This window comes from Cylas formicarius, unplaced genomic scaffold (assembly GCF_029955315.1).
Source record: "Cylas formicarius isolate icCylForm1 unplaced genomic scaffold, icCylForm1.1 PGA_scaffold_10__41_contigs__length_53128322, whole genome shotgun sequence".
NCBI lineage: Eukaryota > Metazoa > Arthropoda > Insecta > Coleoptera > Brentidae > Cylas > Cylas formicarius.
This window is the reverse complement of record NW_026844214.1, coordinates 36,274,346-36,291,716: the sequence shown is the minus strand read 5'-3', so window position 1 is coordinate 36,291,716 and position 17,371 is coordinate 36,274,346. Positions and strand designations below refer to the sequence as shown.

Genomic DNA, 17,371 nt, shown 5'->3' with positions numbered 1-17,371 from the left:
GTAATGCTTTTTATAAAACTTCTGGATTCCTCCTGCGTCGGTTTTTGCTTAGTCGAAATGATTGACTAGCCATTTCAGACTAGTCCGCACAATCCTTTTGTGTGTCATAAAGAAAGCTTCTATGACAAGCATATGTGCCTAAAGTGCTTTGAGTGCATATTGTACATTTCGTATAGGCTGTACAAGAAAAAGTTGTAAATCCAAGGCAAATAAGACCAACAGGCAGTCAAATTAAAGAAAAATAACATCATAACAGCCGACAGTCCGTCAATGCGACAGAAGACACTTTAGTTGTATATTTCTTACGACAGTATTTTCTCAAAATATGCCCAGATAAAGTTAAATGTTCTGAGAACGCGAGTTAATCATTCCCTTCCTTAATAAAATATAATGGCCGCCTGAGCCGCATCAATTGTTACACTTCTTACGCCACCATCTCATATAATACACAACCTAACTTAGAAACTTGAAGGAATCATAACTCCATGATCTGCCAATTGAAAGCTCCCCCAAACTGAAAAATTTTGAAAGAAATCAGCTTTTGTATTTCCTGTATGTTAAGTAAATTATAAACAGAATCTCTTTGATGTTTCAAGGTTTGAATTTCCGTCAAAAATTTTACTCATGCATACAATGTCAGAACCAATGTGTAATCGCGTTAAAACATTCAGCCGCTGAATTTTAGCTCTGAAGATCTGTTGAACATGTTAAATATCTGGATTATTGCTTATTTTTCTTTTGACGATTATTGCAATAGTATAGTTCCTTAGAGATTCCTTCAAAAGGAATACTTTGGCCAGATTATCAAGAAAAAAAAGAACAAAATACTGAATCTTTTATTTAATGTTTAGATTTATTTTCATATAAATGTACACTAAAGCAACAAAAACTTAATAGTTCACACAATAACAAATAATACATTTTTTGGTACATCTAATATACAAGTAACTACTCTATCAGGAAAACATATAAGCATATTGTTCTAATAGTTTACGCAAAAGGCAAAATTTGTGCTCTACAACATGTGACATACACCTCACATGCAACATTTCTCGTTGTAATAATATATTAAAAAAAAAAAAAAAACATAAAAGCTATATCAATTCCATGATTTGATTCTCAATCAAATTTGAGTTTAACTTTTTTACAATATTCTGGGAAAATGCATTCAAATATACTTCTTGTTGCGGAAAAAACGACATAGAAAATAACGTTCCGAAAAGTTCTAAAATCTTCGAATAATACATTGTATTTGATTATAGAGAAATTTTAACTCATACTCAATCTACATCACATTTTGTTTGAAAGTAAGAAAACTTTTGCTTTAGACCATGAAAAATTGCTTTCTGTGCTTCAATGCTACGGCCAAAGATGTTAAGCAAACAGTCACAATATTCTTGGAACATTAACACAATCAGATTTATTGCTTGTACACCAGTAGATGAAACTATTATTACCATCACAACACGCGATTTCAAAAAATGTTCAATGGAAACAAAATATTTTTGAAGATATTTGGTTGTCTTTAAAGTTGTTATTGATCACATATTAAAAAGCCTAACCCTCCAGATCTCCTCAGCACAACCGCCTGCATATTCCAATTGATTACCAATGAATCAAAAGCTAGACAAATTGGTGGAATATTATTATTTACATCTATAGCATCTTTTACCTATAAAAACAAATGTACAACAATGTCATATATGTTTAAAAATACTGAAATTTAGTATACTGATACAATTTTGCTAAAACATGTTGCTAGTCAAAAAAAGTGTATAGAAATTTATGTTTATCAAAAATAAAGTGTCTTAAAGGTGTTGAATCGAGTTATACATCTTAAGCATAGTAGAGATCACTAAAAAAATATATGAAATATCCAAGTACAAATTATTGCATTTCTGATAAGTAGCATCCATTTTTAAACATAAAGGATGACAGAATTATTATGTGTGCCTTCACTAGTTTATAGTAATAATCGAATCTCTGGACTTTCCAACTCCGATCCATTTCACTAAAAAAATAAATAGGTGGTTATTAATTAATAAACAATAAATTCCATTTAAACAGTATAAGCCCTGGCAGACCTGCATAACTAACTCCAAAGTACACAAAATGTAATTACCTGGTACTTCCACTAGTTCTTCAATTTTCTTAATATATTTTTTTGCGTTTTCCGGTAAATCAGAAAAATATCTGACTTCTTCTGTACTAGTTTGCCAACCTGGCATTGTTAAGTACTCAGGCTGTAAAAAAAAGTTAATTATTAATTATTATTATTTATTAATGATTTATATTAATATACATTTTTCTAATTCTCATTCTTTTTTTTTATAAAAAATTGTTATTAAAGTTTGTTTTAAAAATTATCAACCTGTACAGGACAACCCAACCCAAATGATTTCTTTCTTACCTCAACTTTCCCCAAATCTGAAGCATTAGCAGGCATATAGTTGATCTTCTTTCCATTTAACTTATAGCCAGTCGCTAATTTTACTTCTGGCAAAGTATCTAAGATATCCAACTTAGTAACACATAGTGATGTGTATCCATTAATTTTGTGCGTGTACTGAAGAAGGAATACATCTAACCATCCACATCGGCGTTTTCTCTTAGTTGTGACTCCAAATTCAAATCCACGTTCTTGCATTAGTTCACCAACTTTCTGTATAAGAAATAAAAAAAAGTGAAATCCCGTCGCAGTAAACCTTGCGAGAAAAATTTTGAGCGCAGTTTTCAGTCATAAATATTGACTGGCTTTTCATTCAAAGGATTGTTGCAATGCTTTTTAGGTACATCAGTTATGTAAAAGTTGCCTCGTTTTATAAATAAATAACAGTTTACAATAAAAAAGGAAAAAATTCTAATACAAATATTTGACTAGGAAAACATACATCCTTCAATTCAGTAGGAAATGGTCCATCGCCAACTCGAGTTGTATATGCTTTAACCACACCAATCACCTCACCTATCCTCATGGGTGAAATTCCAAGACCTGTACATACACCACCAACTGTGCAATTTGACGAAGTTACATAAGGATAGGTGCCTAAAAAAAATGGCTTTAAATGGTTCAAGAACCTAATTTTGAAAAGAGTACCATTTTTATAAAAGTTTTCAATAACAGTGTATAAAAAAAATCATTTTTTAAAATATTATTTAAGATATTTAATTAATTTTTTTATAAAAACAAATTACCAAAATCAATATCCAGCATAGCGGCATTGGCACCTTCAACAAGAACTCTTTTGCCTTCTTTTATGTTTTTATCCAAAAACGAGACTGTGTCATAAACCAATGGTTTTATTTTTATAGCGAATTTTTGATACCGTTGCAGTTCAGAATCAATATCAACCTTCAAACTTGGAAACATTCTCTGGTGGATATTTACTAAAGCTTTAAATCTATAACAAAGAACAATATACACATAAAATCAATGTGCTGAAGCAAAAAGAAAGTATCATCATCATCAGTATCAGAAAGTATCACTTACTTTTCAGCAAATTGTTCAAAATCGCCCAACAAATCACCCACTCTGATGCCATTTCTTGTAGCCTTTGAGGAATATGTTGGACCGATGCCTTTTTTAGTTGTACCCAGACCCTGACCCTTTTTGTTATTTTCTTGTTCTTGCAAGCCATCTACATTTTGGTGAAGATCAAACACCAAGTGAGCTCTATCTGATATTATTAGGCGGTCCTCCCAATTCTTTAAACCTTTTTTTTCATTTTTTTCCAGCTCCTCAAATAGACCAGGCAAATGAATAACCACACCATTGCCTGAAATAAAGATAAATCAGGTAGCATTAAATAAATTACAAATACAGTGTTAAATGAGCGGCAATTCCATTACGCCAACATTATTTGATAATCCGAAATGAAGCACAAAGAATTCAATCATGAGCGGAGCACTGCTGCAACATTTAAGTACAAAAAGTGTAATAATGCATTTTTGGGGGATCCGTATAGCGGGAAGGCACCCTTGGAGCTATAAATATTGCGATAGAACAAGAACACAGAACACAAAATTATTTTTTTTTTGCAGAAATGCATTGTAACCATTTCCCGTGCTTTAGAATAGTTGAAATTAGAATTAACGTTTGCTCTGAAATCTAAGGGTTTTCTGAACATGAACAATTTTCCTGTAGAAATACGTAATTTTCATTTTATGAATAATTTTTAATGACTTTAGAATAACCGAAACCTGTTTACATTGAAATTATTTTTCTCAATAATACTTAAAATTATTAAAAATACCGACATACTTTTATTTCGGCAGAACAATTATTGCATTTTAGATTCAAAAAAATATTTTCAATCCAAAGCAAAAAGCAATTTTCGAACTGATTTCGTATTTCCATAGGAATATTTTTGGAAAACTCTTAGAATTCAGAGCAACATCAATTTCAACTGATTTCAACTATTCAAAAGCCCGGGACTGTACAATGGCTTTTTGCAGGACTTTTTTAGCGGGAAGATAGTCTCGAGGTTATACATATGCGATAGAACAGGAAATATGTGCAGCGTGATCGGTTGTAGACTTGTGCAATTGTGCAACGTTTTCAAAAATGTAATTGTTTGCGGTCTTGAAACGCTGGGCTTGCTTGAACAGGGAGCGGCTCAACTTTTGTTTAACCGTAATTAATTACATAAACAAGGATTGTACTTTTAAATGTAGAACGTAGAATTACACATATTTTTTGGAGAAATGCATTTCTAAGTGTTTTTCTGGACATCAAAAATCACTTTTCTGCGGAAATATAAATATGTATGTTTTTAAAAATTTTAAGCATTATTGAGGCCAACGATATAGAGGCTCAAATAAAAACCCTTTTTATTAATAAGAGAAAAAACCACTTATCCTTGGATATGTATTTCGTGCAAAGAAAATGTACTACAAATACACCTGTACTAAATATATTATTGAATTATTGTTATTAGATTTTTTTGCAAAAAAACTTTTTTGTCTCGTATTTTCTCTAATTTCAGTTTTATTGTAACTGCTTTCGATTATTCCAAAATCCGGAAATGAAAATGATGTATTTCCACATTCCAAAGGCAGAAATATTTCTTTATATTATATATGTATGATTTTGGATAAAGGAAATTTGTCAGCAGCCGGCAAAGAAGATATTCCGGACATCCTTTTTATCTCAGACATGAATCTAATAAAAGATTTATGAAATTTTATGAAGTTATACGGAAATATGAAAATGTTTTCCGGTTATCGAACATGGTGGCGGTTAGACACTCGTGGATGCATAGGATAAAATCGAACATAATTGCGAAAATAAACTCACACCAATATAAATTTATGGGCGGATAAATGGAACAGCAAATCTAGATGACATCTATTATAAAGAAAGAATGATTGCAAAATTTTGATTTAAGAATAAGTAAAGAAATATTTATAATTATGTGATAATGTGCATGAGAGAACCTTTCTAACTGGACATATTTTATTAGTCTCGAAAAGAAATTTCACAGTAATATTCCATTCAGTGACAAACAGGATGTAAATAGGTTCAACAAATAAATTGTTTACAAATAAATCAAATGAAAATTGCCCCAACATTAATTAGAAGTGATAAGCAATTTATTGCAACACGTGCAACTAAAAGTACTTTGATAAAGCACTCAAACTTTACGCGTGCTTTGCAAGCAAATTTTGAATTAAATTTGTTCGCGGGTTCCAGACCATTTATAAAGATTTTGAAAAAATACTAAACAAAGAGAACCCAACAAATTGACAACTTGTGTTTATAAATTTTTAATAATAACATTTTACAATATATCAATATGAACGCTATGCATAATAAGGACAGCCGTTTAAATTTTAAAATTTTATCACATTATTTGCCTTAAGATAACCAATTTTGTGCTTTGAGTCGACAACTTGACTTAACAATAACAGGTAAGACAGTATCATTATTAGCAAGATAATACATGATTTGTCTTCCAAATTGGTTAATAGCAAACAAAAAAATACTTTTTAAAAAATATGGGAAAGAACATCTATCATAAAAATTATTATCTATTTTCCAATCGTTTTAGATAAAAATCTAAAATGTTGTTTACGACTTGTCAATAGGCTGTTGTATTATATTATGATATGAGATTTAAGCTAATGCATATCGGGTGTATTTATGTACATTTTGAAAAATGTATATATGTAAAATATGCTTGAATTTTAAACGGAACTCTCTGTATAACAATTCATTCGCGATTTAAAAGTATTATAACATACTATACATACATATTTTAAAGCTTTTTGAAGTTAAAAGAAAAAAAACTAAAATTAGGCAATTCAGGAAAATACGCGCAAGCCATCGCGATATATTTTGACAATTGAATGTTATCAAGGTGTTAAAAAATTGTGTTATGGGGAATTCATATTCAAACGATTTATTAATATAACAAACAAAATAAGAGTTTCTGTTTGTATTGAACATCTCTTTTTCTTTTTAAGTTTGGATCTTTTGTCTAAATCCATTTACCCGCGTTTTGCAAAAGGAAAAATAAAAATGATTTTTTATGTTTAACACATTGCATCTTCTTAATAAAGCATCTTCGTATAGCATCACCTCTTGACTGTCATCGATTACAGGAGAATCATGATAGGTTTTCTTTGTGATGCAGACAGAACAATTTAACTCTTAATACAAACAAGTGCAAAATTGTAAGCTTTAGCAGATCCAAAAATCCAGTAACTTTCACCTATCATTTGAACTCTGGATCGCTCGAGAGACAGAACCTAGTTAAAAATTTTGGAGTTTGGCTCGATTCGGAGCTCATATTTACATATCACATTGATTTTATGACTAACAGAGCTATTCGATTGCTTGGGTTTGTTTTTCGAACTTTAAAGGGTTTTGAGAACATCTTTACGTATAGGGAGCTGTACTGTGCGCTTGTGCGTTCAATTTTAGAGTATGCTAGCTGTGTCTGGCAACCATACTATGCAATTCACAAGGAAAGAATAGAGCGTGTGCAGCGTAAGTTCCTTAGAGGGATAGGTTTTAAATTGGGAATGTCATTTGAGGAAATAAACTATGAGATTATAAAGCTTTTGAATTTGACATCGTTGTATAAAATCATTAATAACTTGATGGATGCATTAGATCTTCTGGAATCTGTTGGTTTTCATATTTCTGCTATTAATGCAAGAAAAAAGGCTCTTTTTAACATTGATATTCAATTGAATATATAATTTCCTCTTAAGCCAACAATTATTCTATTTTTATAATTAGTTTAGTAATTTATCAATCTTACCTATGATTGATTTTGCGTTTGGTTGTATAATACCACTTGGCAGTAAATGGAAATCATATTCCACACCATTTACAACTACTGTGTGACCTGCATTATTTCCGCCCTAAAATACAAAAAAGTAATAAAAACAACAGAATCACATCACTATTTAGTTAACAGTTATGCAAGTGGGATAAACCACGACAGTTGAAAATTAACATTGTGAGTTCCTTATCTAATAATGCAGATAGCATTAAACGATTAAACGTTTTAATGTGGCTTTAATTTTGCCATTAAACTTAGTTAGTAGAGGAGATCAATTCCAATTTCTTTAATTTGTAAAAAATTGGACCAATCAACAAGGTCAGATAGAATTCATTACAAATCTTAAAGCTATCGAATAAAATAATTTAAATTCATAAATAAAAAACAATTTAAAAAAAACTTAAAATAGAACCAACTGATGAAACTACAATTCCAAGTCATGTGAATCTATATAATGTCAAAATTAAACTTTAAGCCAGAAATTACATAATGTTCAAATACATACAAAAAAACCAAATATATGATGAAACAATAAACAAAAAATTGTTTGAACGAAAGTTTTGCTTAGGTACCTGGCACCGGCAAACTAAGTCGGCTGTAGAAGCCAACAAATCAACCACTTTTCCTTTCCCTTCGTCGCCCCATTGCGCCCCTAAAATTACTGTAACTTTTTTTTCCGAAAGTTCCGATCGCGACTTTTTCCTTGGCGAACCATTCATGTTAAATGGATTTTGATTTAACCTCAAAGAAGATTATTACTTTAAACCACTCCACTTCGCTCAGTCAAATGCGATCACAACCCATGGATGATTGAAATTACAACCCAATTGATAAACACAGAACATAAAACGCATTGAACACTGTAAACCAAAGGCAGAAAGATAAATCAGCAGTTCTCAACAATGACCAGTTGTATGACGTATAACGGTCCGTTAAATCCGACGATATGATATCAATTACATTGCTCTATATTGCAAATCGTAATAAGTGTGGTATTTATTATTCTTTGTAAAGTATTTCTAAATCAGATTTTTCCAAATATGTAAGTGGTTACTACGCACTGAAAAGCAATAACTATTATAGATCAATTTAACCAATACCAAATTTTTGGATTGATGTCACTATAGTACGTCATATCACTTGTGTAGTCAGTGAGTTAAATGAAATTTTATTGTGTTAAATAGAAGCCGTATTGTATTGATGTCTTTATAGGTCATTGAAGAGTAAAATATATTATGTACTTATGTATGTATATTTCGGAATGTATACGTGATGAAATTTTTAAAAATAGATATTACGTCATTATAAGGTAGTAATCAAAAATAGTATTTCTTACAATTACAGCCCCTCTCCTCTCCAAACTCCAAACATCCTGCTGACCTCGCCAATCTTCATTTATTTATCATTTGGTGATCCATTAGTTTAACAATAGACGAAGTATTTAATTCTTTTGAAGAAAAAATTGCAACACTTCTTTGTGATGGCTTCACCCATTGTAAATCCGGTAAGTTATAGAGTTGCAGTTGAGAAATATTAATTTATTTATGTTTGCACGTACAGGAAATTCCCTATGTTGGCGATATACCAGGAGGCTTAGCTCCTGGGAAAATGATTCGTATCCAAGGTGTAACCCACCCCGAAAGCGATAGGTATATTTATCATTAATTTTAAAATAACTTTCCAAAATAATGTTGAACTTTTCGCAGATTTAATATAAACTTACAAGCTGGACCTTCTGCTAAACCAAGGGATGATACTGCATTGCATATTTCTGTAAGATTAAATCAAGGCTACATAGCTAGGAATAATTATAAAGATGGATCTTGGGGTGATGAACAAGGCAGTGGGTCTTTACCTATAGGGTTGGCTCAGTCCTTTGAAATACTCATACTAGTTGATCTAAATCATTTCAAGGTGGGGTAAATTGGACTTAATTCAAATAAGTTTGCAAACTATTTTTAGATAGCAATAAATGGTCAACATCACTCAGAATTCCCTCACAGAATGTCTGTGGAAGAAGTTACTCATTTGCTTATAGATGGTGACGTGTCTATTACCCTTATATCATATGAGGGTATTGTCATAGGTAAGATGTTTTTTATAAAAACTTCCATAATTGAAAAGTGAAATTAATCTTTGACCTCATTCAAGGAAAATTCAATATTAATTTAAATGACATGATCTATATAAATTTAATTGAGTCATCTGGGTCAGAATTAGATTCCTCTGATTCTGACGATATTCCGTTTTCTAGTTCTTTTAGGACAAAAATAACAATCATCACTATGTTTCCTAGGCTCTGGCCATATCATAGGAACACCAAAGGTTAAACTGTCTAGTCTGTCCAAAGCAGACTAAATTATGTCAAAAAAGGCCTCATTTAGTATATTTTGTACTTGATCTCTACCTATATTTGTGTTTCAGGTGGGGAATCAGCCTCTCAAGCTTCACAGTTGAATGCTGTTGGCCCACAAGAAAGTGGACAACAATATGGTCCTCCACAAGGTGGATATGGTCCCCCACCAACTAGTTATGCACCACCACCTGGTTATGGAGGTCCTCAAGGTTATGGACCTCCTCCTCCAGTAGTAAGTCTTGTTCAAGTTATCAAGAATATGTTTTTAATATTTTTTAATTATGTTTACATTAATAAGAAACTTGTTAAATTTAAAGGTATTTTGACCAATTTTGAAGTCATTGAAATTTTACAATTGATTTTTAAAAGTTTTGATCCCTGTACTGTCAAATTTTAAATAAATTTTTTTTTTGGATCTATCTGCATTTTGAAAGTGCTTTTGGGATCACAAGAATCAGTAATCTTAAAAAATTGATCGATATTTAAAAAAAATTAAGTAATTTGCTCCCATTGGAAGTTCAATTTTATTAATTATAACCATAAAAAGTGTTCTATTCATATTCATTGTCAATGTTCTAGGGTTGATTTAGTAACATGTTTTGGTCAAATTCAATACAATGTTACTTTTATGTTCTTTTCATCATTTATGTTTGACTTTACCATTTGTATTTGGCTCATTACCTGAAAATCTTTATAAATGTCCATTAGGAACAATCTGGATTTAGTAGCTTTTTAAGTCAAGCTCAAGAAGCTTTGGCCGGAGCTATTGCAACTGGAGCTGCAGAAAAGTTGCTTGGATCGATTCTACCATCTTCAGGTGGGCAGCAACAACAACCCCAGGGCTATGCTCCTCAAAATGCAGTAAGTGTATTTGTTATTTTTTGAAATATTTGTTGTTTTTAATATAAGAGAATGCGTGCAGGTACTAAAACAAAAAAAATACAAGTTGCTTTTGCAAGTAGTCACTAGTAGAGACAATTTAGAGTTGTTTTCATATGATATTAAGTTTTTGTTAGTCATATTAAATTTTATTCTTTATGAATCTTTTCCTCACAATCATAAACAAATGATGCAGGGATCAGTAACTTGCCCATCCAAAATTTAGACAAAATTTGTGGCGCAAAAGGACCCTAATTGACCTGTTTACTTTGATGCACAGTTTGTTATTTATTTTTTAAAAAACATATAAACTAACCAAAACTATTTATTTAGTTCTGCTTCCATAACATTCACAAAGTTTTCCACATTGCCTTTTTTGTGGTGTCAATTTAGTTTTGCATGCTTGTAATAATTATTGTTAATTAAAAATTGTTCATGTTTATGTCCACTGAAGTGCCATAAATATTTACCGGGTGCTGTTAAGTCTACGAGGTAGAACAAAGACTGGTGATTGTTTATTTTTAGAATATGCAGTTTTTAACTTCTCTGTGATTTAGAGGTATGGAATATATCCAGAATTGCCAAAAGAGGACGCTACAGATATTATCAACAGTTCTGGTGGTGTAATCACAACAAATCTGAAAAATCCAGGGCTTCCAGCAGATAAACATCTTACACAAAACCAAGAACCACCTGAACACAGACCAGATTTAATTGAAAATTTGTTGAAGATGTTAGCGCATGGAAAAGGTCAATCATTAAATCATCAACCAAACATGGATCAACAGAATAAATCACCTACAAATTATCAACCTCCCGAAAATATGTTTCCTCAAAATGAAACAAGTGGTTCAGACATGCTTACTAGCCTGATTTCAGGACTAATATCTCCAAACACCAATCAGCAGAATATACAATCTCACAGTCAATATCCAAAAAATTCTCCGATTGAAGGAAACACTGTACCTCAGGACCCTCAAAATTCAGATCTGATAACCAATCTACTCTCTAGTTTATTACCTAATAGCAGTAACACACAGAAATTACAAGTTCAAACTCAACCCCTGGTAACTTCCCAGGAGACCACACTTCCACAAAATAAAAACACTGGCACTGATTTGCTAGCAACTCTATTATCAAGTTTAGTACAACCGAATAATGAAACTGGTTTAGGACAAGTTAACCAAACATGTCAAAATCAACCTCCAAATCAACCAAACCAACAGCAGCCAACTGCAGAGCTGATAACAAATTTATTATCAAATCTTCTAAAAAGTGGAAGTTTGCAACCTACACAAGGACAATCTCAAATACCACCACAAATTCCACTTCAACAGGCGGGAATGAACCACGGACAAAATCAGCCTCCTCTTCCCAGTGAACAAACAACTAACCAATCTGAAAAACCTAACAGTGTACCTGACCTGCTCCACCCAAATGTCCAAGTGAGTGTATATGAATAAACAATCACCTACATACTGATACAACAGTTCGCTGACATATATGAGACTGATTGGTTATTTTCTTAGTGCTTTGGTTCAATTAACCCTGTTAAATATATACTAATAAATAAATACTTGGAATTGTTGTTAACAGAAGAAGCACTTGTTTTAAAAGAGGCATAAGAATGCATGATTAGAAAGAATTGCTCATATTATTTTGTTGAAAACAACACCAAAAAAAAAGTTTCTTTTTTTTAGTAGTTATATAAATGATCAACCATTTTCATATATCAGTCCATACACATATTTTGAAATGTGTAAAAAATTATAGTTGACAATGTTTCGGCTAGACATATATACCTTCATTTGGCCTATATTTTTCTCTTGATTGAAAATGGTAAATATCCTGCATGAAGTACATGAAGCCTATTATCTACGCTATTATCTTGATTCGGGTTTAAAGGCCGTCGTCGGTTGGAATTACTTCCTAACGTTTCGCTAGCTCGAGTGGCGAGCTTCTTCAGAGGTCTTTCCATCTCCGATGTTGGACGTAGACTGACGATTTCTCCTGCGCAGGTTGTATTTATGCCGATTGGTGGTGGGCGGGGCTTGTTCCGCTTCGGTTGGTCTCGGGATATCGATCGGTACTGCTCGGGCGTTCCTAAGGATCAGGTTCCAGATTTGGTTGAGTCTAAGGGTCTTCTCCTTTCTGTTGAAATTGTGTGGGTGTTTTTGTATCTCAATGGCTTCCCTGACTAGTCTGTTGTGATAGCCGTTGACCGATGCTAGTAACTTACAGCTCTCAAAGTGTATCCTGTGTTCCCCGCTGCCCAGTGCGTGTAGAGCTACTGCAGACTTCTCTGTCTGTCCTAGCCTGCAGCTTGCTTTATGTTCCTTAAGTCTCGTTCCCATTGATCTCTTGGTAGTTCCGATGTAGACCTTTCCGCATGAACACGGAATGCGGTAGACTCCTGCAGCTAAAAGTGAGTCCCTCTTGTCCTTCGCTGACCTGATGGTCTGCTGGATCTTCTTTGTAGGCTTAAAGATTGTTTTGATGTCGTGTCTTTTCAATACTCTGCCAATCCTGTCGGTGACACTCGGAATATACGGCAGATATACGTGGGAGGTGGAGGGTCGTTGTTCGGTATCCCGTGATCTTGATGATCTTGAGTTCATTGATCTCTCGATCTCCCTCTTGCTGTAGCCATTTGCCTCGAACGCAGTTTTCAGGTGTTCAAGTTCGATCTGGAGGTTCTCCGGTTCGCAAATCCTTCGGGCTCGTTCTGTCAGAGTTCGGATAACCCCATACTTTTGACTTGGGTGATGGTTGGATAGAGCATGCAGGTATCTGTCCGTATGGGTTGGTTTTCTGTACACTGTGTGGCCCAGCTTGTTACCTCGCTTCCTCACTAGTACGTCTAAGAATGCAAGTTGTTGGTCATTTTCAGTCTCCATAGTAAACTGGATGCTGGGATGCTGACTGTTGAGATGCTGCAGAAAGTTGTTGAGCATGTCCATACCATGTTTCCAAATCACGAAGGTATCATCCACGTACCGGAACCACGTTGCTGGCTTGTACTCTGAGGTCTCGATCGCTTTTTCCTCAAAGTGTTCCATAAATAAGTTGGCTATAACCGGGCTTAATGGACTTCCCATTGCCACTCCGTCGGACTTCAAAAAGTTTGCAAATATCGACAGGGAATATCCTGTTCACCAGGTCCAAGCAACTCTTCAGAGGTACTTTGGTAAACAGTGAGACGACGTCGAAGCTCACAAGGATGTCGTTTTGTTCAATATTGATATCTTGAATCTTGCGTACGAAGTCGGTGGAGTCCTTTATGTAACTGGTGACGTGTCCTACGTGTGGTTGCAGCAGCGATGCCAAGTGTTTAGCCAAGTAATATGTTGGTGATCCGGGTGCGCTAACTATTGGTCTTAACGGGACATCTACTTTGTGTATCTTAGGTAGTCCATAGAGCCTTGGTGGAACAGTCTCCGTCCTCAAAATGCGCTTCTTGATTTCTTCTGACAGTGATGATGACTTGATGAGCCGGTTGGTAAGACGTAGTCTAGCTTGCGTCGGATCCTTTTTCAGGGGTTTGTAGCTTCCCGGGTCCAAGAGTTCCTCAATCTTCCTTTCGTAGTCCTCGGTCTTCAGAAGAACGGTTGCGTTTCCTTTATCCGCTGGGAGTATGATGATACCCTCATCCGTGTTCAGGCTACGCAGTGCCAGTCCTTCACTTCTCGTCAGGTTAGACTTGGGTGGTTTTGCCTTTCTGAGGATGTTGGCTGTCTCGATTCGTATCTCTTCGGCATCTTGGTCCGGTAGGTTCTTGACGGCTGCTTCCGTGCTGGAGATGATCTCTTCAATCGGAATGTGACGGGGAGTGATTGCGAAGTTCCCTCCTTTGGTTAGCACTGTTCTCTCGACCTCCGTGTCCGTCAAATTGACCACGAGTGACTCACTGTCTAGGCTTGCTGTTTTGGGCGCTTGTTTTTTCGCAAACTTCTCGTACTTCCTTATCTGTTGCTCCTTTGTGCGGTCCAGTTGGTTCCTCATGTTGGAATGTGAGATTGCATCCATTCTGTCCCAATTCTGTTGTTCGATCTTGTTGCCCAGTGTTAAGTGCAGGCCAAGAAGTTCCTCGTCCGTCTTCGCAAGGCTACGACGAGTGTGGTGAATTCGTTCCCGGAGAAAAGCTTTCTCAGTCCTGACGTAGATCCTGTTTGCCTTCGCTGATTGAAGAATTCGTTTCTGTCTAAGGAATGCTGGTATGATGTTGGTGTCCCGGCAGCGGCACAGAAACGCTAAAGTGGCGAGTAAGTGCGCCTTTTGCTTCCTTATTTTGTCCAGTCGTTGATACTGTTTACATGTTTCCTCCCCGTAGAGGCGTCTGATAAATTGGTTAAGGCTTTCGCGGCCCGTTGATAAGCTATTATCTTGATTCGGGTTTAAAGGCCGTCGTCGGTTGGAATTACTTCCTAACGTTTCGCTAGCACGAGTGGCGAGCTTCTTCAGAGGTCCTTCCATCTCCGATGTTGGACGTAGAAGACAATTTCTCCTGCGCAGGTTGTATTTATGCCGATTGGTGGTGAGCGGCGCTTGTTCCGCTTCGGTTGGTCTCGGGATATCGATCGGTACTGCTCGGGCGTTCCTAAGGATCGGGTTCCAGATTTGGTTGAGTCTAAGGGTCTCCTCCTTTCTGTTGAAATTGTGTGGGTATTTTTGTATCTCAATGGCTTCCCTGACTAGTCTGTTGTGATAGCCGTTGACCGATGCTAGTAACTTACAGCTCTCAAAGTGTATCCTGTGTTCCCCGCTGCCCAGTGCGTGTTCAGCTACTGCAGACTTCTCTGTCTGTCCTAGCCTGCAGCTTGCTTTATGCTCCCTAAGTCTCGTTCCCATTGATCTCTTGGTAGTTTCGCTGTAGACCTTTCCGCATGAACACGGAATGCGGTAGACTTTTGCAGCTGAAAGTGAGTCCCTCTTGTCCTTCGCTGACCAGATGGTCTGCTGGATCTGCAGAAGTAATTCCAACCGACGACGGTCTTTAAACCCGAATCAATAGCTTATCAACGGGCCGCGAAAGCCTTAACCAACCTATTATCTACATTGCATGAATTACTCTGGGAATTGTTCTGTGCTTTGTTAACTATGTAAATGATCAATTTTACAATATCATCAAAGTTGCTTTTAATTTCCAGCAATATGGTCAGTATCCTCATCCTCCACAGCAAGAGCAAAGGGGTCCAGTTGAATCTCTTCTTTCTGGTTTATTGTCTAGTGGCGGCCAGCAACCTCAAACGGTAAGTTTATATCTAAATAAAAATTAACGATGGAATAGCCTTGTTTCAGTTCCAACGTATACAAGTAGGAACCGAGATTCGCAATATTTCGTCTTTTTTATCTAATAAAATATGTAATATTTGTTTAAGGAAAAGAAGCCTGTTCAAATTTCTTATTTGTTGGCTTTACGGGTGTAATTTTGAATATACAATTTTATTACAAAAATTCAGAACTCAAAAGGAAGGGAGCAAAATTTAATATGGCCAGGAGCGAGAGAATTATACGGGATATCGAAGGTTCATTTTATTTAACAAATGAATAGATTGATGATTTAGATTAAATACAAATTGGGTTTATGTTTCAATTCAAATGTTAAAGAGGGTTCCAGATTTTTTTTTTCACTTTTTTTTTGTATTTTAGCAACAACCTCAAGGTAGCGATGCACTGGGTAGTATATTCTCATCGTTGGCAGGCTCACTCTTCCAAGGTTCAAGAGTAAGTAAATATATTAGTTCTTGCCAACCTTTTATTAAAATATTCAAATTTATTGCAGGATTCCAGTCGACCAAATTATTAGAGGTCGTTTCATAATTTTACTGATTGAAATATATAAAAACGCTTTTATCGCTTGTAGGCTACATTTATTAGGACCTAGACCTGGTTATGGTATTTAGTTTTTTAAATTTATTTATTGTTGTGTCGGTGTTTATATACATAGATGTTGAAATTAACTTATTTACATAAAATTTTTATTTTTTTATAGTTACTGACTTTTTACTTCTTTTATTATAAATCTCTATAAAAAAAAATTGTAAGGTAAGCGCTAGTGCCTAGTGTTATAAAGCTTTAATATTTGCATTGTTATTTCCTGTTGTTGAATTTGGTGCTTTTGTAACTTAAATTTTGAATCATAGAGATATAGAAGTGCCTCGATCTAAGCGAGTAGACTGCACAAAAAGCGAATATAGATTATAAGTTTTGAAATAGCTTTTAACTGTTTTTCTAATTTACGTCGAAACACGTTCTTGATTGTAAAGATTATTTCCAGTTATAATTTTTTTTTTTTGAAAGATTAAATGTGATTTTTGCGACCTGGGATGTTTTTTTTATTCTACAGCGCTAGACTGCCAAGTTGATTACTATATGAAATAGATAATCAACCTTCTAATCAATGATTTGCAAAAGTGTTTTGATTTCACTATAATTGTCCGACAAAGGTCTTCACTGCTGCTGGTGACAAAGCATACTTCCGAGAACTAGGCTTAGAAAGTCTATCACTATAAAATTCTTTATCTTCGGAAGTTTTTTTACACTTGCAGACGATAGATCTTGCATTGAAACATACCTCAAAAGTCACATTGAAGTGTTATCTATATTATCCAAACAGCAAGATTATTTTTGTTATGCCAACTGCGAACGAATGAAAAAGATGAAATGCCTTATGTAAACCTCTATTTTATTATCACTGCACTTACTTATGTACTTATGAATTGAAGATTGTAGCCCAAACGACTTGCGAACTTATCGGTGATTTGATAATGCCATTGAAGTTTAAGATTAATATTTATTTAAAGCAATATTTTTTTGTTGTAGTATTTTGGCACAGAGCATGATT

The 17,371-nt window shown here is 34.6% G+C and overlaps 2 protein-coding genes across 3 annotated transcripts; one reads left to right on the top strand and one right to left on the bottom strand.

The window, feature by feature from the left end:
* Positions 1–822: 822 nt before the first annotated feature.
* LOC132698557 (adenylosuccinate synthetase) lies at positions 823–8,102 on the bottom strand. Its single transcript, XM_060664718.1, has 8 exons — positions 7,865–8,102; positions 7,269–7,371; positions 3,491–3,776; positions 3,196–3,401; positions 2,892–3,046; positions 2,411–2,662; positions 2,123–2,243; positions 823–2,011 (listed from the first exon to the last, which is right to left on the bottom strand). The coding sequence occupies exons 1-8, from the start codon at positions 8,009–8,011 to the stop codon at positions 1,959–1,961; spliced, it is 1,323 nt and encodes a 440-aa protein (XP_060520701.1). The 5' UTR covers positions 8,012–8,102; the 3' UTR covers positions 823–1,958.
* A 316-nt stretch (positions 8,103–8,418) lies between these two features.
* Positions 8,419–16,864, top strand: LOC132703317 (trithorax group protein osa-like). 2 transcript variants are annotated; one of them, XM_060672502.1, is made up of 11 exons: positions 8,419–8,537; positions 8,637–8,796; positions 8,853–8,941; positions 8,999–9,206; positions 9,255–9,378; positions 9,717–9,880; positions 10,357–10,509; positions 11,085–11,972; positions 15,675–15,776; positions 16,177–16,251; positions 16,310–16,864. In XM_060672502.1, the coding sequence occupies exons 2-11, from the start codon at positions 8,773–8,775 to the stop codon at positions 16,331–16,333; spliced, it is 1,851 nt and encodes a 616-aa protein (XP_060528485.1). In that variant the 5' UTR covers positions 8,419–8,537; positions 8,637–8,772; the 3' UTR covers positions 16,334–16,864. The 2 variants fall into 2 exon arrangements, with proteins under 2 accessions (XP_060528485.1, XP_060528478.1); XM_060672495.1 differs by lacking the exon at positions 8,419–8,537 and having other exon boundaries at positions 8,561–8,796.
* Positions 16,865–17,371: the final 507 nt, after the last annotated feature.